This window comes from Python bivittatus, unplaced genomic scaffold (assembly GCF_059951505.1).
Source record: "Python bivittatus isolate LINGU-HERP-01145 unplaced genomic scaffold, Pbiv_v1 ctg000160_np1212, whole genome shotgun sequence".
Lineage (NCBI taxonomy): Eukaryota > Metazoa > Chordata > Lepidosauria > Squamata > Pythonidae > Python > Python bivittatus.
In genome coordinates this window covers 6,717,310-6,737,654 of record NW_028277076.1, presented here as the reverse complement: position 1 = coordinate 6,737,654, position 20,345 = coordinate 6,717,310, and the positions used below count along the sequence as shown (strand labels likewise).

The following is a 20,345-nucleotide window of genomic DNA, read 5'->3' as shown; positions in this document are numbered from 1 at the left end:
CAACCACAATGTCTACAGGCACCCAACACCCTACATGGAAGCCAACCCAACAAGGTGTTGGTTCAGCGCACAGCACTTTCCTACTTCCGTGCAGCCGGCAAGAATTTTTGCTAGTCGGGAGAGCAAATGGAGGTGTTTCTCTTTCCTCTCACGTCTTGGGGTGGTGATTCGCTACCTCCCGGGCAGAGCTAGAAACGGAAGAACCGCTGCACATTTTCCAGGTTCTTCTGGAGCAGGCAGAAAAACTTTGCTCTTGGCCACTGGAGGAAAGCGGGTTATTCTGCATTTCTCCTCAGTTCTTTCTGCCCTTGTTCAACATTCATATCCAATTCTCCCTGATCTTGTTTCCTTTGTGTGTTTGTGTGTGCGGGAGGATGTTGTCTACAACCGACCTTTTGGTTCAGAGCGCAATTAGAAGCAAGAGGAAGAGAAACATCCTCATGTTTCTGCTCCCTCTGTCCTTCATGCCTCTGAATTTATGTTTCCTTTCTGATGGGGAGGAATCTTCGGCCTCCTCTCTTGAGCATCATTGCTAATATGGGGATTAAAATGTTTTTAAGAAGGCCGGAGACATTGAAGCAGTGGCCCTCCAGCCAAGATGGTAGGAAACATCTCAATTAAGAAAGAAATGGAATTTAACCAGACTTTGGGGAGGGGAGAAACATTACTAAGGTGGAATCAGAGTGCCATTTAAAGACAGCAAATTATTTTTGGGGGGTGGACAGAGAATCCACTTTCTTTTCTCCCCCATGCAGGGCTGGGTTCACATAACACAGCTACAATGGAGTTGGGTACTTCGTAGTTGTGGAAACCTAGCCATGGGTTTCCCATGTTGTAGAATTCGAGTAACCTGGTTAAGCCCTAATGGGGCTTGGTGTGTGACACAACCAAAGTGGGGTAGCTCTTCCAGAGGGCTTTAAAATTAACGAACGAATAGAGCCACATTCAAACTGCTCATGGACGTGATACTGTTTTTTTTAAATGAAGGATAGGATTTTTTTTAATGGCTTTACTGTTTTCGTTTATATCGTTGCTTTAAGGTTTTTTTTTTCCTGCAAACAGCCGAGAGGCAAAAGACTAGTGGCTTAAAAATAAAAAATAAAATAAAATAAATAATAAAATAATAAAATAAAACCAAACCCTGCTGTCTGATCTTGCCAGATAGCTAAGAAAGAGGAACGATTGTGGGCATTTTTATTCCCCCAAAAGCTTTGCAAGCATTTTCAGCACAGAGCTGGGCAATGACAACTTTTAAATCAAGCTCGAATCCCCAGATTACAAATTCATCTTAACAAAGCTCTTTTGACCTCAGAGGTTTAAGGAAATGTTCTTTTGCTTATTGGTTCTGAAAAGTGCAACAGAAAGAGTTCACAATGTCGGGGAAAGAATACCTTAAAAGAGTACATTAAGCTGTTTCATCGCCTAATTTCTTTCAAACTCTAATATGATTAAAACGTACAGCCTTTTTCTCTCCCTTTTTTCTCTTCCCCCTTCTTTTTTTTCCCTTCTCCTTCTTTTTCTTCTTCTTCTTCTTTTTTTTTTTAGAATTTTAACACCTTGAAACTTCAGCCTGGTAATGAGGAATTATTTATAAACAGAGTCATCGAAATGTGCTTTGGTGCCAACACTAATCAACTTCTTCAATCCGCTTCAAAGCAAACTAAAAAAAAAAAAAAATTAAAAAGAAGCTTTCTAGCTACAGATCCTTTTGAGGTTTAAGTAGGAGCATGATTTAAAATTCAGACGAAAACCCCGAGGTGCTGAAGCTTTAATACACAGCTTTCTTGGACAAACGTTTGATAAAAAAACGAAACGTATCATTATACACACCATATCATGCTTTAATATTGCCCAGGGCTACCGTAAATGCTCACTTTGTACTAAATCTGGTTTTCCTTCTGCTTCGGAGCAGGCAGCAGACGTAGTAAATGCGTTGATTTACTCATTTGCACGCTGGTAAGAATCTTCCACAGTCCCTAAACATATGTCATGGATGGGGGGGACGGATAGTGTACTCTTGCAGGGCAACGTACATATGTTCTGCTTATCCCTCCCCAGCTGCAAACACCCAATTAATTCAAAACAGCCAGAATTCAGCAAAGAGTTAAGCAGACGGTGACCCACCGCTTTCAACACCCCGAAGCAGCCTGACTCATCCTGGATCACGGCACAGAGATGAGCTACCCAGAGAAGGTCTTATTCCAAAGACTAATTCTAGACCCGAATTAAAAAACGTCAGAAATGCGACTTCGTCAAGGGTTCCTGATTGATAGAGCGGAGATGTGGTTCAAAAAAACCCTCTTTTTTTCCCCCCGGTGGTTTAATCGTTTGATTGCTTTTACATTTTGGTTTGTTCTTTTTTGTGTGGGTTTTTTGTATTGCGTTTTTGGTTTTTAACTTGGTTAAGCCGCCCAGAGTCGCAGCAGTATGAAGGGCGGCGATACACACACACACACACGCGCGCACACAAAATAATAAAAAATAAATTTTCGGCCGTCCAACTGATCAGCAGAACTAGAATTTAGGGCGGCTGTATGTATGTACAGTGTGTGTGTGTGTGTGTGTGTGTGTGTGTGTGTGTGTAAAATAAAAAATAAACTTTCAGCCGTCCAACTGATCAGCAGAACTAGAATTCAGCTTCTCCTGAATCTGGGCCATTTCAGAAATTAAGACCTGGCTTTGTGAATGCTAAGATGCAGTAGTTGAAAAGCATATGCCTGTTTAAGGGCAGATCAGAATAATATTCTTGGTATCTCCGAAAAGAAAGCTGTTATGGGAAACAGTACAAAGAACTCACTTGCTCCTTTGCTCCTTATTCCTATCATGGAAGCTGGATAAACCAGGACAAAGTTTGGGCTTGTCCAAACCCTGACATAGCGTTATGGGCAAGTTAGAAAGTCTGGTTTGTTGTTGGGTTGTTCAGCAATCTAGAGTTTCTCAAACTGTAATTCTGGTCTATATGAGACAAGCCAAGCTAAATGCAGTCCTGGTTTATTCTCCGTTTCGGCAGAGGAGATGGAAAGAGGAATCATGCCTTTATTTTGTGCAACCAGCTCCTTGCTTGCATATGGAAAGTGAGTCCTGTGGGAAGTGCTGGGTGATTAAAAATAATTTTTTCAACTTGTCTGCCAACTGACTCTCAATGCTTCTGGGCGGCTCCCAACAAAGAAATTACAATAAAATCAATAAAAAATAAAGATAAAAGATGGTGAGCGCGATGAAGGGAGCGGTCTCCCTTTCCCTCGCTGAAGGCCTGGGTGAGGAACCAGATCTTCACGGTTCTTCTGAATGACAGCAGAAAGGGGGCCATCTGGATCTTGGGGGGAACCTTTTTCCAGATTCCAGCCAATTGTGATGAAACAAGCATGGCTTAGCTGATATGTGAATCAAGACATCCCCAAGGGTTGGAGGATGAGAAGAGGACACCGACAAAAATTAATAAAATTAATAAAATTTTCATGTTAGCCATCAGCGGACCTCTCCATTTCCATAAACATATCTAGTCCTCTTTTAAAGCTATATCTTGCAGGGATCACACTGCATCTTATGGCAATGAACTCCATAAATTAATCATATGGTGTCTGAAGAAATACTGTATCCTCTCTCCACAAATACAAATTTAATTTTTTAAAAATTCATGGAAAGGAGAAATTCTGCATACACTTCATCAGTGGTGATTAGTCCTGATAAAGCTACAGGTTGGTTTTCTCAATGATTTCCCCCCTGCTTTTAAATCTTCACCAGCTCTATCCTTGTCAATGAATTTAGATATAAATTATTATTGCTTTTGTGAAGTCTGGGGGAGTGGGGGGTATCTCCCTGTTCTACAGCATTACTTTAGAATTTATTACTAATTAAAATCATTTCTGACTCCACGACTGGAATAGATACTTCTTTCTTTTCTTTCTGGCTTCCACATCTCTGCTTGAAATCTTCTCTGGGGTGAAAACTGACTTGCAAGCAGAGATCATGAAAATTCATAGCTTTACTGATGACTTTAATAAAGGGAAGGGTTTTTTCCCCCTTCTTCCAAAAGAGTCAGCACCTCCTCCAAGATCAAGAAAAAAAATGCTATTAAGCCAGACTTACAGAAATTCCTCATCTGCTATTCTTCCTTCCTCATCAGCTCTTAATTTTTATTTGATGTTGATGCCTTCAATTATTTAACAAGGTTGTTCTAAACCAGCTTTTTTCAAACCTGGCAACGTTAAGATGTGTGAACTTCAACTCCCAGAATTCCCCCACCAGCATGCTGGCTAGGGAATTCTGGGAGTTGAAGTCCGAGCATCTTAAAGCATGCTGGATGGGGAATTCTGGGAGTTGAAGTCCACACATCTGAAAGAATCGTACAGGTTTAGCAGCACGCGTATTTAAATGATTATTCCTATTATAACTGAACAAGTGGCACTCCGTAGAACAAACTCATTTCAAATATGGCTAGCCACCTGACCGCAATCCAACAATCTACTCACCATCGCAGTTGCTGAATTTTAACTGCCTTATCAAGAAGTCTAGTGGGTTCTCTGGCCGGTGGATCAACAAACCTCCCAGCAAATCCTACAAATGAATCAATGAATTAAGTAAAAAGGAAGCAATTCCCAGTCCCCAACTCCAAAGTTTTTCACAGATCAAAAGCTCTGTAAAGCCACAATTAACAAACAAAGCCCTCCCATGAAAAGTTGATGAACAAAAGCATTTATGAGCCCCTCTTTTTAGAAACTGGTGCAATGCCAATTAGAACATCTAGAAAATAAATGATTGATTGATTGATTAATTAATTAAATGTTTACACCATCCAACTCTGGGTGACTGTTGTATCAATTTGGGAATGAAGTTTGCTTTTCCTCCATTAAATGACATCAACTAATGAAGATTTAATCTAGAGCAGCGTTGCTTAAACTTTTTGCTCCCAGGACCCCTTCCCTCTTTTAAAAATTATGGAGGAACCCAAAAGAGCTTTTGTTTGTATGGGCTATATTTATCAATATTTACCATATTAAAAATTAAAACTGATATATTCATAGAAGCTTTATTTATTGAATCATGTAAAGATAGCCATAGTAAACCCATTAGATAGGACCATAAGTAAAATATTTTTCATGAAAAAAACCTGTAATTTTTTTAATGGATAAAAAATGAGAAGAGTGACATGGTTTTAAATTTTTGCAAGCATCTTCAAAATCTGGGAAATCATTTTGATTTCACAGGCCCTTGAGAGGGTCTTGGGGAACTCCCAAGGAACCTCAGACCACATTTTAAGATACACTGACCTAGAGGAACTGAGATCAAACCCCAGGTCACCATGGATGTTCATTCATTTGCTCTCAGCCCACCTAACAAAATAGCTGTGAGAAACAGACGAGGCAGAAGTGTGTCTGCTGCCATGAATAAATGAATGAATGAATGAATGAAAAAAATTCTCTTTCTGGCCTCATCTTGAATATGTCGCCGCTGGAGATCTCTGCTAGGAAGAGGGTGAAACATATGAAATAGGAAGTGACCATTCCCAAAAAAAATAGGGCCACATTACTTCGCTGATTTTACATTTCCAACTGCCTGCCTTGTCTCATTACTTTAATTAGCATCCATCCACCAGCCTTTTATTCTGCGTTGGTCAGAACACGGTTATAATACTGCACCTGGTTCTGACTGCACAGTTTAGAACAAATAAACTAGACTGTGTCCAGAGGAGAGCCACCGTGACGATAAGGTATCTGGAAGGACCACCTTATGAATAACCATATGGTTGGAGATGGTAGGTTTTTCGGGCTGGAGAAAACTGGAGGAAACCTGATGTTTTGAGGATCCGGAGGGCTGTCCACAGAGAAGTTAAGGCAGATTTGTTCTGAGATGCTCCAAAAAGACAGTCTATGTCAAAATGGGTTTAAAATACAAGGAAATAGATTTCAACTGGGCATCATGAAAAATGTTCTAAGCATAAGAACTGTTCAACAAGCAATAAAAGAAATGACCTTAGGAGGTGGTGGATCTATAACTGGTAGGTTCATACATTAAACCAGGTTGGACCCCCAACCTATCACATTATGGCCTAGTATGCTAGGTGAATCAGCCATACACCTGCTTTTTGGTTTTTGTTACGTGTCCTGCTATTTTCTTATTTATTGCTCTACTGACGTTTTAATTGCATTGCCTTGGTGAGATGAATGGCAATATAAAACGAATACAATAAACAAATTACCATTAGGGTATAGGTAAGCCTCTGGGGACAATTAAGATGGCAGAGATTTTACAGAGGGGAAAAAACACCAAATGTGATAGGTTCCGGTGTGCGACGTCTGCAGGAAAACTGCCAAGTTCGGAGAACGCCAAGAACCCAACTGTTCAACCTGGAGGTGCGTAGATTTTCTACAACAGGAATATGTTCTACAGCTTGGGAACAGATCTCGAATCGGAAGAAAAGCGTGTCCATTTTGGCCAGGAATTAGGGGACAAACACTTGGCTTTTCTCACCATCTACGGCTGCATATATTTGATTTACTTACTTGCCACAAGAGGCTACTGTGACCTTTCCCGAATCAAGTTAAATTCAGTACAGTTCTCCTGATTTTCTTGTCGCTTGGATTCCACTTCCTGGAGAACAGAGTCATAGAATATTTATCTGCATTATAATCACTTGGTTACGGTCAATCTTTTTTTGTGTGGTTTTTGCAGGTTAGCAAGCAACCCATTGGCTTCACTTAAGATCCAAGGGGTCGTGTAAATCCAGAAGGGAGAACTGCGAAGTGTGTTGTCTGAACAGTCTTACAGTTTGAAGCAAAACTTGAAGGTCCTGCCTTCCAACCAGCAAGGTTCCCAGCAAGACAAAATGATCATCCTTCAGTCCCCCAAACGAATCTCTGAATGTCCAGCTTTGCAAAAGGAAGCAATTCTCTCCTCGTCTGCAAGGCAAAATCTGTAGACGTGATCCTATCCGTTAATTTCCTGAGAAATGTGCTTGCTCTTCTCTGAATCTTCTTAACTAACTAATGATGAACATTTGCAGTTGTATTACTGACTTAGAGAGAAAAAGTTCCTGGTTTACTACATAGGGATCGCTAACCGTAAGAAGTAATTCAGATGCCTAGGATTTCAGCAGATCTGCAGTTGGGAAGTAACATATCTAACAACGACAGCAACAAAAAGTTGCAATTAGGAAGTCATGTATCTAACAGCAAAAACAACAACAAAAAGGGGAGTTCATGATCTTTCTAGCTCTTTCAATTATGACTTCTTCCCCTCACTTCCAAGTTGGCAAATACTTTGAAAAACTGCCAGATAATTTCTTTACTGGACTTTTATCAGTCAGCAAAAGAACCCAGAATTACTGTACTGGGAGGCGGCACTCGTATGATGGCTTTGTGGTGTGGCTCAGGGTCGTGATCCTGTTTCCGTCGTTTGACATCGTCTTGAGAGGAAAGCCGACAGGGAGGTTGTCGGGACAGCTCGAGGCGTATAAAAAGAAGCACCCTGATCCCCACATGGATCTAGGCCTGATACCTTATGGAAGGCAGGGCAGAAAGGAGAAATGCAGAGAAATTCCATTTCTCCTCTGGCTACTTGCAGCGTCACCCAGCCCTTGCTGGTGAGACAAAGCTTGTCTTCCTTCTTCTCGTTGTTGCATGCAAAAAGTCACAAGAAGGGAACCGATCTTGATCAGGGAGAGCCTGGAGTTGGAAGGACCGGTGGTCGGGACAGAAACTTTTGCCAGATTTTTTTTAGGGTGCCTGCGTTTGTTTCAAGCAGGAGCCAACTCCACCGTTTATTAAATGCAGCAATAAAAGAACTGGGCATGAATGCAAACCTCTTAGCCGCACATAAAGCAGTTTCCCACTTTTGCAAAAATTTCCCCACCCCTCTTCCTCTTAGGATTCTGAGGTTGTGAAATGTGGGCCATCCAGCTGCAATAAAATCAACGGGGGGAAAATGCATTCCTCCGCACCCAGCCATGCTTTTACAATTGGAACCCTACAGAAATCATGCATTTTTTTCAACCTGGTGCCCCCCCCCGATTTCAAGCCCCAAAATCCTCAGCCTGCCTACGAAAGACGCCCCCCAGACTGCTGCCTCCCAAATTCCCACGGCCCCTTATCCCCAGCCCGCATGGGTACTCGAGTCCAGCAAATTTGCAAAAGATAGAGCAGAGGTCGCGCGCTCCGCCAGGGATTGGCCTAGAGCATGCTGGGAAATGTAGTTTTCCAAGCCAGCCAGCTCGCCGCGGTGGCTGCCGGGAGTTCTCACCCGTTCCCCCGTCCTGCCCAGAAGAAGTTAGTGGTTCTACGCGCCGCGAAGGGAGGCGGCCGTTCTTCGCTCACGAGACAGCGAGGCGTCGCTTCCCCTCACCTGCATCATGTCGAAAAGACGGTGCTTTTCCGCGTAGAGCCCCATCTGCGGAGGGACATAGAGAGGCCTCTTGGTGGCGTCCATGGCGCCCCTAGCAACCGCGCGTCGCTAAGCGACGACGTCAATGGAAGGAGACGAACTTCGCCGCGGTCCCGAGCCCGCGTGGCGTCATCAAATAGCGACAGAGCTTCCACCGCCGCTTGCTGTTTTAAAGAGACGTCGCCTGCGCTGCGTCAATGGGAGCGGCCGCTAGAGGGCGGCCAAGAGACAGAAAGCGCTTTGCTGCCCCACGTGGCCGCCCCGGCTTCGAGCTCGCTCGCCGCTTCGCACGTGGCTGCTGCCGGACTCGCTTTTCCCGTGAATGCGCGGTCTCGTCCGGGTTGTGTGAACGCAGTCCCATTTCAGCTTGCCCCGAGGGACGCCCCCGCCTCTACTCCCCCTCCCCCTCCCATTAAAACCCTTTGCACCCGCAGGTGGCAGGAGCAACCGGCTACAGGCCCCCGAGCAAGGCAAGGGGAGCCAGAGAAGGAATGTCCGGAGATGCCCGGGCAGGAAAGAGATGCCTGGCCCGCCGACCTTCTGCTCCAACGGCGGCAGAAGCCCTAGCTCGTCCGCGGATAGACTGCTCCTGGACCTGGAGGCTCGCGGAGCTTCCCGCGAGGAGCCGGACGCCCTCCGCTCGCCTCCCCCGCCCCGGCTCGTCCCCAGGTGCAAGGGGGGGCGTGGCGGCTCGCCAGGGCTCCCGCCCCTCGGTTGCCCGGGGAGACGCTTGTAACAATTGCGCGGATCGCCCTTGGCGGGCGGAGGGAGGGAGGGGCGGTCGGGCGGCGGTCGGGGAGCCGCAGGGTCCATCCGGGCGGCCGCCAGCAGCAGCGACTCCGGGACATGCGGAAGAATCGGGGGGAAGAATAAAGGTGAGCGGGCGCCGCGGGGAGCGGCCCGGCGGCCGAGCCCACCTGGGGAGGGTCCCGGGGATGCCGGAGGGTCGCGGGGGCGCCCGGAGTCCCCTCTTTCCCAACCCCGGACTCAGCAGGCGGGGCGGGTCCACACGTGCACGAAAGGAAGGACACGGGGAGGGGGACCCAGCCCAGTTCAACCTGGCGTGCAAATGCTGTCTTCTCGCCTGACCGGCTTCAACGGCTCTGCGGCCGGGCTCGCTCAGCCCGGCTCATTCTGTTCATGTGGTTAACCCCGGTCCAGCAAACCTGGCTCTGCGGGTTGTGTGAAAACCCTAGGAGTTGACTCCCCTTCGGGAGAAGATGTTTCCCTAAGAACCAGCATCGTTAGACCTGAAACTGACCTGGTTATGTATTGCCCGAAGCAGCGCCAAAGTTGGCTTGGTGTCGCCGGCAAAACCATAAACCGTGATGCACAACCCGTCAGGACTGAATACATTCCATGTACCAATGCCACAGAACAAACCCTGTTCAGCTACTTCTCCCCACGTAAACCAGACCAAGATCTCCGCCTAGGGGAAAAAATTATTGAAACAAAGAAAACTAGGAGGAAAGTGGTTAAAGGAAGGGTGTGTTTGCCCCCAAAGGGAATAGCACTGGGTGGATTCTAAAAGCTAAGCTTTAATTAATTGTTGGATGGATGGGAGACCACCAGGAGATTTCCAGACGTCAAGCAAAATGTGCCTGTATCTACACAACACGTGCTTTGATTTACCTACCCTTAGTATAGGTTTGCAGCTGGGTTTGCCCCTCACTGACTGACTTAGCCGTGGCTTGCTGGAATAAGCCCCGCAAAACCGAAACCAGGCCCCCCGCGACTTAAGACAAAGGGCCGGACTAGATATTCTCCAAAGTCCCTTCCCACGCTTTCGTCCTACGGGGTACGAATCTCCATTCTCCTCCGGCTGAATTTTGCACCTGATCTTTTGCCCCCGCCAGGGAACTTACGGCCACGAAAGAAACCCCAACATCAGAGGGAGCAAAAGCCCACGTGGGGAACCGGAGCCCGTAAGCGGTTTCCCAGTTAAGTGAAAGCCGGCACGATCCGATCGAAGCTTGATCGGCCGGTCCCTTTACTAACCCGAAGAAACTCTGATTTTGCACCCACTGCATTGAATTCAGACCCAGCGAGGACTCGAGCTACAAGCCGCCATCCCATTTCTGGGGACTGCCCCACAGATGCGTCGTTTCCACCCCATTCGACCCTCTATCAAGGGGGCCTCCGGTTTAACAGTGGGCAGGACACCCGAAGGGGTTCAAGCCGCCGCTTTATGCCCCTCGGTCTTTTCCCAGCGTCAACCAGTGACACGGCTGCGTCATGTTCACAATCGACCCCTTGCCAGGGTTTAGAGCAACTGGTTGACCACGTTCCCGGTCCCCCTTTTTTTTATCACCCGTGGATTGACTCGCTGCCTGGAGCGTTGGGAGCAACCAAGCCAGCCATCGTGTATCTTCTCGCTCTTTCCCACCCCCCATTTGGGGGAAAGAGCCCCCCTCTTCATTGGGGTTCTCCTACGGTCCTCGCTCACCCGCGCAAAACCTAAAACACAAATCATTAAACCGAATGGCTGGATCGCCAGGGCGGATGCAATATTAAAGCGGGGTTTTGCGGAAGACGGGAACGCAACACAGACCGGGGAGGGGGACAGGGGAAGGGGGGAGATAATGTGTTTTGGGGGAGGAAAATGGGACTTACTACCTTCCTTTTCTTGAGAGAAGAAGAGGCAGGAAGGAGCAGGATCTAGCCATGAAGAATAAAACCCAACTTTTTCCTCCTTTTAGCATTCCACCAGTGTCTATAACGGCCTTCTGGATATGTTGGACTACAACTCCCATCTTTGCAGGTCCTGGGGATGGCGGGAGTTGTCGTCCAATGTATGGGAAGGGCACCAGGAGGGGGAACAGGAGCTTGGGAGGAAGGAGAAGTCAAATCTCAGAAAAGGTTTGCCCTTCAAGATGGTTTTGATGCTCAGAGATGGACAGACAATTGAGGTGGGAACCCCACAGAGGTTATGGGATGGGGTAGCCAAATCCTTCTCCATTCATTCATTCATTCATTCATTCATTCATTCATTCATTCATTCATTCATTCATTCAAACCAGCGTTTCTTAAAGTGTGGTCCGAGGACCCTTGGGAGTCCCCCAACACCCTCTCCGGGGTCCGCGAAATCAAAATTATTTGTCAGTTATTAAAGGTATTTGCAGAAATGTAAAACAATGTCGCTCTCCTCTGTTTTTTTTTTTTTTAATTTGTTATGATTCAATAAATAAATATTCTAGGAAGGCATCTGTTTTCATTTCAATACGGTAAATATCGGTAAATGTAACCCATACAAGCAAAAGCTCTTTTGGGGTCCTCCATAATTTTTAAAAGGGGGAAGGGGTCCTGAGAGCAAAAAGTTTAAGACACACTGATTTTAAACCATTCATACAGTCACCTATCTCGTTATGGTGGCTCTGGGGAGCGAATGGGACATTAAGCAAAGGAACACCCATTAATCAAAAAGAAATATCAGCGATTAACAGTCCCGTCTATCCCGTGTCAGAAGTCTGAAAACCTAATTCCAGATATTTCACTCTTTCCTTTAAAAGTGAAGATCACCATTCAATGCTGTGGCGGCGTTCACAAACCAAATGAACCCATTTTCTGGGTTGGAGCCACAGAGAAAGCTAACCAAGTCCTAAACTAATCAGATCTTGCATGTCGGGTCGGTAGGGCGGTTGGGCTTTTACGGGACCTGGTCAAACGCTTGACCTACCGGCTTTTTCCAGAAGGACGTCGGTCGCTGTTTCAACCTTGCGTTAAAACTGACCCCCGGCTGCTTTGCTCTCTTCTAAATTTCTAGGAGGGGGGAAAATGAACGAAATCAAGGAGTGCCTACGGAACATCGAACAGACATACAAAATCTTCCAACAGCAGCAGTTCACCTTCATTGCTGCCCTGGAGCACGTTCGAGAAAACGCCCATGATAAAATTAAGCCTGTGTCTAGCATCGGGCAGGTAAGGAGACCGTGCGCCCCCCCATTTGGAGCCAAAGATGGGGGGTTGTGGGAATTCAGGGCGAGATGTGGAGATCGGCAGGGTCTACCTTAAACCCGGAACTGGTGAAGCTCCACGAGAGGGTTGTCTTCGGGCCGGCTCTACTGTTGGGTGGCAGAGACAGGAAGGGGTCAACGGTGGACCCAGATTGAACTGCTAGGTTTTCTCCACGGAGGGGGCAAGAGAAGACCCTCTTGATCTTGCCTCCATCCCAACCTTTTGGGGAGCAAAGTCAAGAGAGCACTGCGGTGGCACGGGGAGCCCCGCTGCTGAATTGGGCACTCAACAGATGCCCAGCCTTGCCCGATTCTAGACCTGGATTGGCATCGACCGTTGGGAGGAACCAGAATTCTGACATTCTTCGCATTCCCTCCATTGTGCACGTGGGCGTCTGTTGACACGGACGTTGGGGTCAGATTGCACGCACAAGACCTCTTAGGGAAAAGTCACTCGCTCAGCAAACAGTATCGCTCGGCTCCGGATGGGAACGGGTCCAAATTTTGGGGCGTCCCCGTTAATGCAGCCCTCAGCAGGCGTGCCATGGGCACCACGCCGGAAAAGAGAGAGCTTCCTGTCTAGCGTTAGTTTCTTGCAGACGATACAAGGAGGCCAAAATTGGAGAAAAATCTATTGTATATATGCACAGCAGAAGTCAAACCAAATTCAGGCAGGAATATTCTGCCTTATATACAGCAGAGCAGATAGCAAAGAGACTCAGAACGCCGTTTTTGGAGAGAAAGGCAAACAGGTGAAAAAATAAGAAAAAAATAATTTGAGTAGAAACGAGAGAGAATCACAGATGTCCAAAGCATAGTATAAAAATATTGGGGGTAGCAATTGGGGGGGAAAAGGGGTGGGGGAAAGAGAGGGGCTACTAGAATGCTTTTTCCTGTTATTTTTTTTTCTTTTGGGGGGTTCGTTTTTAAAAAACTTGAACCATCTTTTATCATCCTTTTCATTTCAACCTTTGCTCTGTCATGGTCACAGGTCAGCCTAAGTGTAAAGTTTACTTTAGGCACCTCTATGTATCCCTTTCTCTTTTCTTTGTCTTTGATGTGTTGTTGTTTGTTTCACCTAATTAATAAAAAATAAAACCAGCAAAACGACCCAAAAAAGACACGCCGCGACTCGTGCCATCTCCTGTCCTTGAATTACTGAAAACTTTCTCCACATCGTCTCTCCTCCAAAACTGAAATGCAGAACGTGGCAGCGCCCCCCCCGCCTCCCCCCCCCCAGGCATTCCCACTCCCCCGGTGTAAGGATAGCATTCGAAAGCTCCTATTAAAAGTAATGGCTGTGTAGCCAGGGGGCCATGATGAATGGAGAAGTGTCTACCAAGGCAATATGATGTATGGAGGCAGGTGGGTTTTGTTTCCAGGCTGTAGGGCCTCACATTAAAAAAATGTCAGCTCTTAGGAGGAGGAGGAGGAAAGGATGGAGGACGGACGGAAAAGGAAAAGAAGGAGAAGGATGGAGAAGGAAAAGGAGGAGGAGGAGGAGGAGAAGGGAAAAGAAAAACAGAAGGAAAAGGAGGAGGAGGAGAAGGGGAAGAAGAAGAGGAGGAGGAGAAGGGGAAGAAGAAGGGGAAGAAGAAGAAGAAGAAGAAGAGGAGGAGGAGAAGGAGAAGGAGAAGGAGAAGAAACAACTTAAGATCTGACCCTTCTCATTTTTCTACTAATCTGGTTTGCAACCCACTTAGACCTGAAAAAATCACCTTATAATGGTTATTTGCGAAGTAATTATTTAAAAAGAAGAAAAAAGAAAATGCAGGGATGTCTGATTTAGCCCAACTTTCTCCAGCTAGGCCTGGGCTGGGCTATCACGCCAACAAACATGGTCTGTGCAGTTCCTTTAGGAAGCCCCCAAACCAAGCATCTCATTTATAAATCCAAGACACCCAGAAGGTGCCAGTTCACTGGATCCCATCTCTAGATCTAGAGCCAGTTCCCTGGATCCCATCTCTAGGTAGGCTTTCTAGTCTTCTTACAGAGCAAGGACCAAAATGCAGCATTTGCATGATTCCCACCAAGTCCCCAAACTCCATAAAAGTTAACACACACACACAATCTTTAGCAGCCAAACCCTTACAGAATCTTGCAACTCAGATTCGCAATGTCTCAACAGAACCCGGCCACATATAACACCCCCACACCTGAAAAATGTCCAGCAAAAGGAACAATGCGTTGAGAAGTATGAATCTCTGGTTGCATCATTTGACCATTTAACCAGGTTAGTTAAAACCCAGCATCAACATACTGAGCTTAGTTTTTTTTAAATTTTAAACATGGTTACCTTTTCAATACGGCTTCACGTGCTACTCCAGTGTTGTCCAAACTTGCCCACTTTAAGATGAGTGGACTTCAACTCCCAGCATTCTGGGCATGCTGGCTGGGGAATTCTGGGAGTTGAAGTCCACTCATCTTAAAGTGGGCAAGTTTGGACAACACTGGGCAACTCAAATCCAACCCGTTGGGTACCTTTATGATTTAGAGTTTTTGACACCTCCAGAAAAGTAACCAAGATAAGCATGTTATGTGAGCAGAGAGAGGTGTGCATACGAAAGGGTGGGCATTTTCAAATTGTGTGTGTCTGTGTGTGAAAGCGGGCCTTTGTGGGGTGGACTTCCACTGGGAAGACCTCCCGTGACAATGGGGGTTGATCTGTTCATGTGGGCCCATTTGCTCCCTTCAAGACAAACCTTGAGGATAAAGTTATTTATTAGAGGGATTACAGAATACTGACTTTAAATACTCGGGGTTGGGGACCTTAAGCCTTATGCAGAGTTATCCAGCCCCCATCCCGTTGTTACTGGTCTGGCTTAAACTGAGATCTGGGAATCCTCCAGTTTGAATTTTGCATCTGATGATGATCCAAGGGTAGTTTGTCTTTAGCCGTTAACTCTCTCTTGCCCTCAACCTTGCGCTTCTGTGCAGGAGGGGTGGAGGGAGTCAAAAACATCCCTCCTTACAAACCAGAATGAGTAAAGTACTTCTGTTTCTTTACTAAGAAAACGACATGGATGCGTTCATGAATTCCTAGGCGTCTGTTTACTCAATACAAAAAAAAAAAAAGTAGGAAGTATATAAACTAGTATGTGCAGCCCGAATATCTAAGTTAAGGGATTCTTAGTGATAAAATGCTTCTCTAAGTTGGGAAATCTTCAGGTCAGAAAGTGAGTGTACTCTCAGGCTTGTACTATCTGTCTGCCTATCTGTCCATCCATCCATCCATCCCTCCCGCTCCTCTTTATCTCATCCATCCATCCATCCATCCATCCATCCATCCATCCATCCTCTATCTCCATCCATCCAGCTTCTGTATCTGTATCTCCATCCATCCATCCGTCCACCTCTTTCTCTCTCTCTCTCTCTCTCTCTCTCCACCCCCACCCCACCCACTGATCCATCCATTCATGGCAGCCGTAAGAGCCAACACATCCTCTTCCTCCGTTCGCACACGCTGTTATACCTGACTCCAAGAATCATCCATGTCTACCAGATCCAGAGACTTCCAAAGGAAGACTGTGATGTGAAATAACTTTTACCCAAAGGGGGACCCCTTTATATGAATTAGGGGTGAGTTCTGAGCCCTGGATCCGCAGCCACGCAAGAGAGAGGCACCGGGCAATAATCCTTGTGGTTGAATTAATCATAACCCAGGCTCAACCACCAGGCAATATTCCACACCGTTGGATGGAGCCAAGGGGGCAGGTCCGAGTCACCTTCTTCCCAACCTTTCTTGGAGGCTGATGTACCAGCACAGCCCTCTTTCTCTTTCCAGAGAGACCCACAGAGAGAGACATTTTATTTTGATCTACCGCATTCCCCCCATCGTGGGTGTGAGCAGGGATGTGCAGGAGGAAGAGTTTGAAATCTGGTGGGGCCACTTAAAAGGGAGGTCTCTCGCTCGCTCGCTCGCTTTTCTTGCTGAGTTGGCCACCCCGGGATCCAATTAAGCTCGGCAACGACCAGGAGCCGCTCTTGTGTAGGGAGCGAGCTTTTCTGCTAACAGCTGACCCGAGACCCATCCAGCAGCCAACTGAGAATAGCGGCTTGCAGCAGAATGCTGGTCGGTGTCAGATTGGAGTTGGCAACCTCTGGACCCCATTATCTTTCCCCGAAACTTTCTCCACTCGTAACTTCTTCGGGTGGGGGGGGGAAAGCAGCGTTGCAGGGACCGAGCTCACTAGATAAGTACCGGCTTCATTTCCTTGTTTTGCAAGTCTGGTTTTTTCATAGCTGGCTCTGCCGAAGTGCCAGCCGGAGACCGGCTGCCTTCGTGCAATATGCTTAACCTGGTTAATGAATTTACCTTTGGTTCTGGGTAATGGAGTGTCGAAGGAGGTGGGGTTGGCACGGCCTGTTTAGCAAGCCCACTCCCAAATTAATAGGAGCAAGGCTAAGCATGTATCGTGTTCTCTGACCTGTTCAAGCATATTGTGGAAATACAGCCAAAAAGGCTTGGTTGTTTTCTCCCTTCAGGCTTCTCCCACTTCAGAATCTCAAGATATAGGTAATCCTCATTTAACGACTACCTCGTTTGCAGTTACGACAGTGATGAAAATGTCACTTTGCGACCGCTCCTCGCATTTACGACCTTCTCAGGTCTGTAAAGCCAAGGAAAGCTGAAGTCAGATCATAAGCACTGTCACGGTTTCATGTAGCAACCAAGTTGCCAGGTCCCATTGTGGTTGCATCCATTATTATTATTATTATTATTATTATTATTATTATTATTATTATTAATTTTTATTCAAGAATTTTATACAGTAATAAAAGCGGTACAAATTTAAGAAAAAGGGGGAAAAAGTGGTAAATAGATGAAAGGAAAAGAAGACAAGAAAAAGGATCTTCCGATCTTCTTTACAGCAGTTATACGTTTATCATCTCTCCTCCTTGTTTAAGGTTACTCCATCGTTCCCTTCTTCTCATATTTCTAATCAGGAAACCCATAAATCACCAGTTCCTCTTTTTCCATTTTCAGCAAAAAGTCCATAAAGGGTTTCCAGTCCCTAATAAATGTGGCTGTCTTTTCCCTAATCAAACAACTCCGTTTTGCCATTTCTGCAAATCCCGTCGTCTTCACCAGCCGTTCCTTCCTCGTGGGCAGTTCAGAACCTTTCCGTCTTGGTGCATGTAATAGTCTCGCCGCGGTTACCATGTGCAAAAACAATAGTCCCGGGGTCTTTTCTCATGGACTGCGTGCTTCCCATCCTTGCATTGCTCGCCCAACAGGTGCAGACATACATGGAGCACTATTGCAACCACACGACAGACAAGCGCATTCTCCTGATGTTTCTCAACATCTGCTGCGAACTGAACAAGCTTTGCAACAGGCTGGAGTCCCTGCACCCTGGAAACAGCATGACCAACGCACTCTTGGAGAAATGCAAGATGTATGTCAGCCAGAGCAACGACCTCAGCGGCCTCCGCGCCAAGTAAGTCTCTGGCTTGCCGAAAGCATCCGTCCAGGCTTAAGTTGGTTTCTCGACAGGTTTACTAGATTGATAACGGCCACCCATCTCAAATACGTGGCTCTGGGCGGGTTAGCAATATGAAAAATAGTGAAAACATATACAACCCCCCCAAAACACACAGCAGCCAAGAGAAACCACAAACACGTCCATCTACAAAACCAGGAACTGGGCTCCATCACACCCCCAGGGGCCCCAGGCTTGAGCACGGTTCTTTCCCTTGTTTGGCTTAACCTGGTAAGTTGACCCAGACATTGTGGCTTGTAAGCCACAGTTCCTGGGTCTCTGTTTTGCACTGACCCAGCTGATTGTAGCTTGTGGAGGACTGATTGATTGACATGCCATCAAGTCATGTTCGACTCCTAATGACACAGACTTTCTCCAGGAGGTTCTGTCCCAAATCTGGTCTTTCAGGTCTTCCAAGATTGCCCCCATCACTACTGTAATTGAATCTATCCACCTTGCTGCTGGTCATCCTCTTCTTCTCTTTCCTACCACCTTTCCCAGCATTAGAGCCTTTTTCAGAGAACTGGGTCTTCACATAATGTGTCCAAAGTCGGATAATTTGAGCCTGGTCCTTTGTGCCTCAAGTGAGAACTCTGGGTTGAATTGTTTGACAATCCATTTGTTCATTTTCTTGGCTGTCCGCAATATTCTCAGGAATCTTCTCCAATATCACAGTTCAGAGATGACAATACTTTTCCTCTCCAGCTTTTTCAAAGTCCAGCTTCCGCTTCCATGGTGTGTCACAGGGAACAACATGGCTTGCATGATTCTGATCTGTGTAGCTAGAGACACATCACGGCATTTGATGCGTCTGTACCTACAAAGGCCGCCCTACCGTGTGGTGTATTTCTTAACTGCTTGTTCGTTTACTGTTGATGGTTGATCCTAAAAGGCAGAAGCTCTCCACCACTTTGGTAGCTTGGGGAAGAACCCCATATTAAAGGTGCCAGAGCATAGCATGGTGTGCAAACGTTGGATCTGTTGATTGGAAAGTTGTAGTTCACCCTCCTCCTCCTCCTCCTCCTCCTCCTCCTCCCATACCCATATCTCCTTCTCTTTCCCCTTCTCCTCCTACCATACCCATATCTCCTTCTCCTTTTCCTCCTCCTCCTCCAAAACATGCAACAGATATCCTCACGATGTGGTGAACCATCTCAGCTGTGATGAAGCCCGAAACCACTACGGCGGTGTGGTGAGCCTCATCCCCATCATCCTGGACTGCATGAAGGAGTGGGTGGCCCACACGGAAAAACTCCCACGAAACATGTTGCAGAGCGTGAGTGCCCGCAAAGCAGCCATCCTCCAGCAGATAAACTTGCCAACTCGGACCAGGAAGGGCTTCGACCTCTCTGGCCAGCCCACCTTCGTCACTGAGGCCACCCAGACCTCGCTTAGTTTGATGGATAAGGCTCAGGAGCGGGAGAATAGGCGGGCGGCTAAAATAAAACAGATGGGTGGCCTTGGGCGAGCCATCTGCAAATTCCTCGACGGGCCCTGGAAACCGCCTGGTAAAAATGCTTTTTGAAAAAAACAAAACCAAAAAAAAAAAAAGAGAGAGAGAGAGAGAGTGTGAACGGGGGGAAAAAGGAAACAGCATAACCCACGTCCTTCCATGGCATCTAGAAATTAAAATAGTCTCCCTGGATTTGCTTCAGCGATGGCCTTTTCTGATAACGGTGCAGAAAAGACAGACCATGCTTGGTTGTGTCAATCAGCCGTTGCCCTTCCCTCTTTAGGGATGATCAGTTTTAACTTCCTGGTAATTGTCTCGTGCAGCAGCCCCAGCCCCGGCTATAAAGGTAGGGCGAGACCACGGGATGACCTACCAAGCCATGTTGGCTGGACGGGTAGCACAACCTCCCCTCCAGTTTGCATTTATTCATGTAAAACCCAGGTCAGGAGCCAAAGCAACGTTTAATGGAATCCCAGCTTAGCCCTCTGGCTTGAATTCCCCTTGAACGACTGGAGATGGCGTTGGCCAACTGGCCAACAGAGACTTCTTTCCCAGATTGGGTCGTAAGGAAGACCCGTTCCCACGGATGCTTTTTTCTTGGGTTCAGAAATAGGGTTTCACCAATCAGTAAAAAAACGCTGTCAGGCTTTGCAGTCTGATTCGGTTCAGGTTTGCAGTTGAGTCCCATCCAATCAGACGGTTGACGTTACACGCACGTCCACACCTGGGCCAACTGAACAGGCCAACTCGGTCGGGCGATCCACCCGGATTGTTCAACTCCAAGGGTGACTAGATCGAATCCCGCCCTTCCAGCCGAATCCCGCCCCTACCCCAGTCAAAACCATGCCCAGCCCTAGAGCAGATCCCCCCTGGAGGTCCCCACTGGTTTTCCAAACCCGATTCCAGAGCTGGAGCACTTTGGCAGTCAGGGAGGGGAAGAACTCCATTCACCATCCTGAAGAAGCATTGGAGTTGCGGGAGGGGGGAAGAAGAGTTTTTTTTTTTTTTAATATAAAAAGCAACCTTATGACCAGACAGGGCCACGTTTTGAAGCCAAGCCTACACCTTTTGGAAAAC

At 46.7% G+C, this 20,345-nt stretch overlaps 2 protein-coding genes across 2 annotated transcripts in view; one reads left to right on the top strand and one right to left on the bottom strand.

The window, feature by feature from the left end:
• AK8 (adenylate kinase 8) overlaps positions 1 to 9,214 on the bottom strand; it is a 61,073-nt gene extending 51,859 nt beyond the window's left edge. Inside the window, exons 1-2 of the mRNA XM_007425206.3 lie at positions 8,341 to 9,214; positions 4,473 to 4,557 (exon numbers count right to left, since the gene is read on the bottom strand). Of these exons, the coding sequence (XP_007425268.2) occupies positions 4,473 to 4,557; positions 8,341 to 8,424 (169 nt within the window). The 5' untranslated portion in view covers positions 8,425 to 9,214. The remainder of the gene's footprint in view (positions 1 to 4,472; positions 4,558 to 8,340) is intronic.
• A 2,939-nt stretch (positions 9,215 to 12,153) lies between these two features.
• Positions 12,154 to 19,527, top strand: SPACA9 (sperm acrosome associated 9). The gene is made up of 3 exons (XM_007425205.3): positions 12,154 to 12,297; positions 17,571 to 17,773; positions 18,944 to 19,527. The coding sequence occupies exons 1-3, from the start codon at positions 12,154 to 12,156 to the stop codon at positions 19,338 to 19,340; spliced, it is 744 nt and encodes a 247-aa protein (XP_007425267.3). The 3' UTR covers positions 19,341 to 19,527.
• The last annotated feature ends 818 nt before the right edge of the window (positions 19,528 to 20,345 follow it).

What these genes read in the sequence shown, in the direction of transcription:
- SPACA9 (XM_007425205.3), top strand. Translation starts at nt 12,154, where the DNA reads ATGAACGAAATCAAGGAGTGCCTACGGAACATCGAACAGACATACAAA. An exon ending in CTGTGTCTAGCATCGGGCAG is followed by an intron (nt 12,298 to 17,570) that starts GTAAGGAGACCG and finishes CTCGCCCAACAG; the next exon opens with GTGCAGACATACATGGAGCA. An exon ending in CTCAGCGGCCTCCGCGCCAA is followed by an intron (nt 17,774 to 18,943) that starts GTAAGTCTCTGG and finishes AACATGCAACAG; the next exon opens with ATATCCTCACGATGTGGTGA.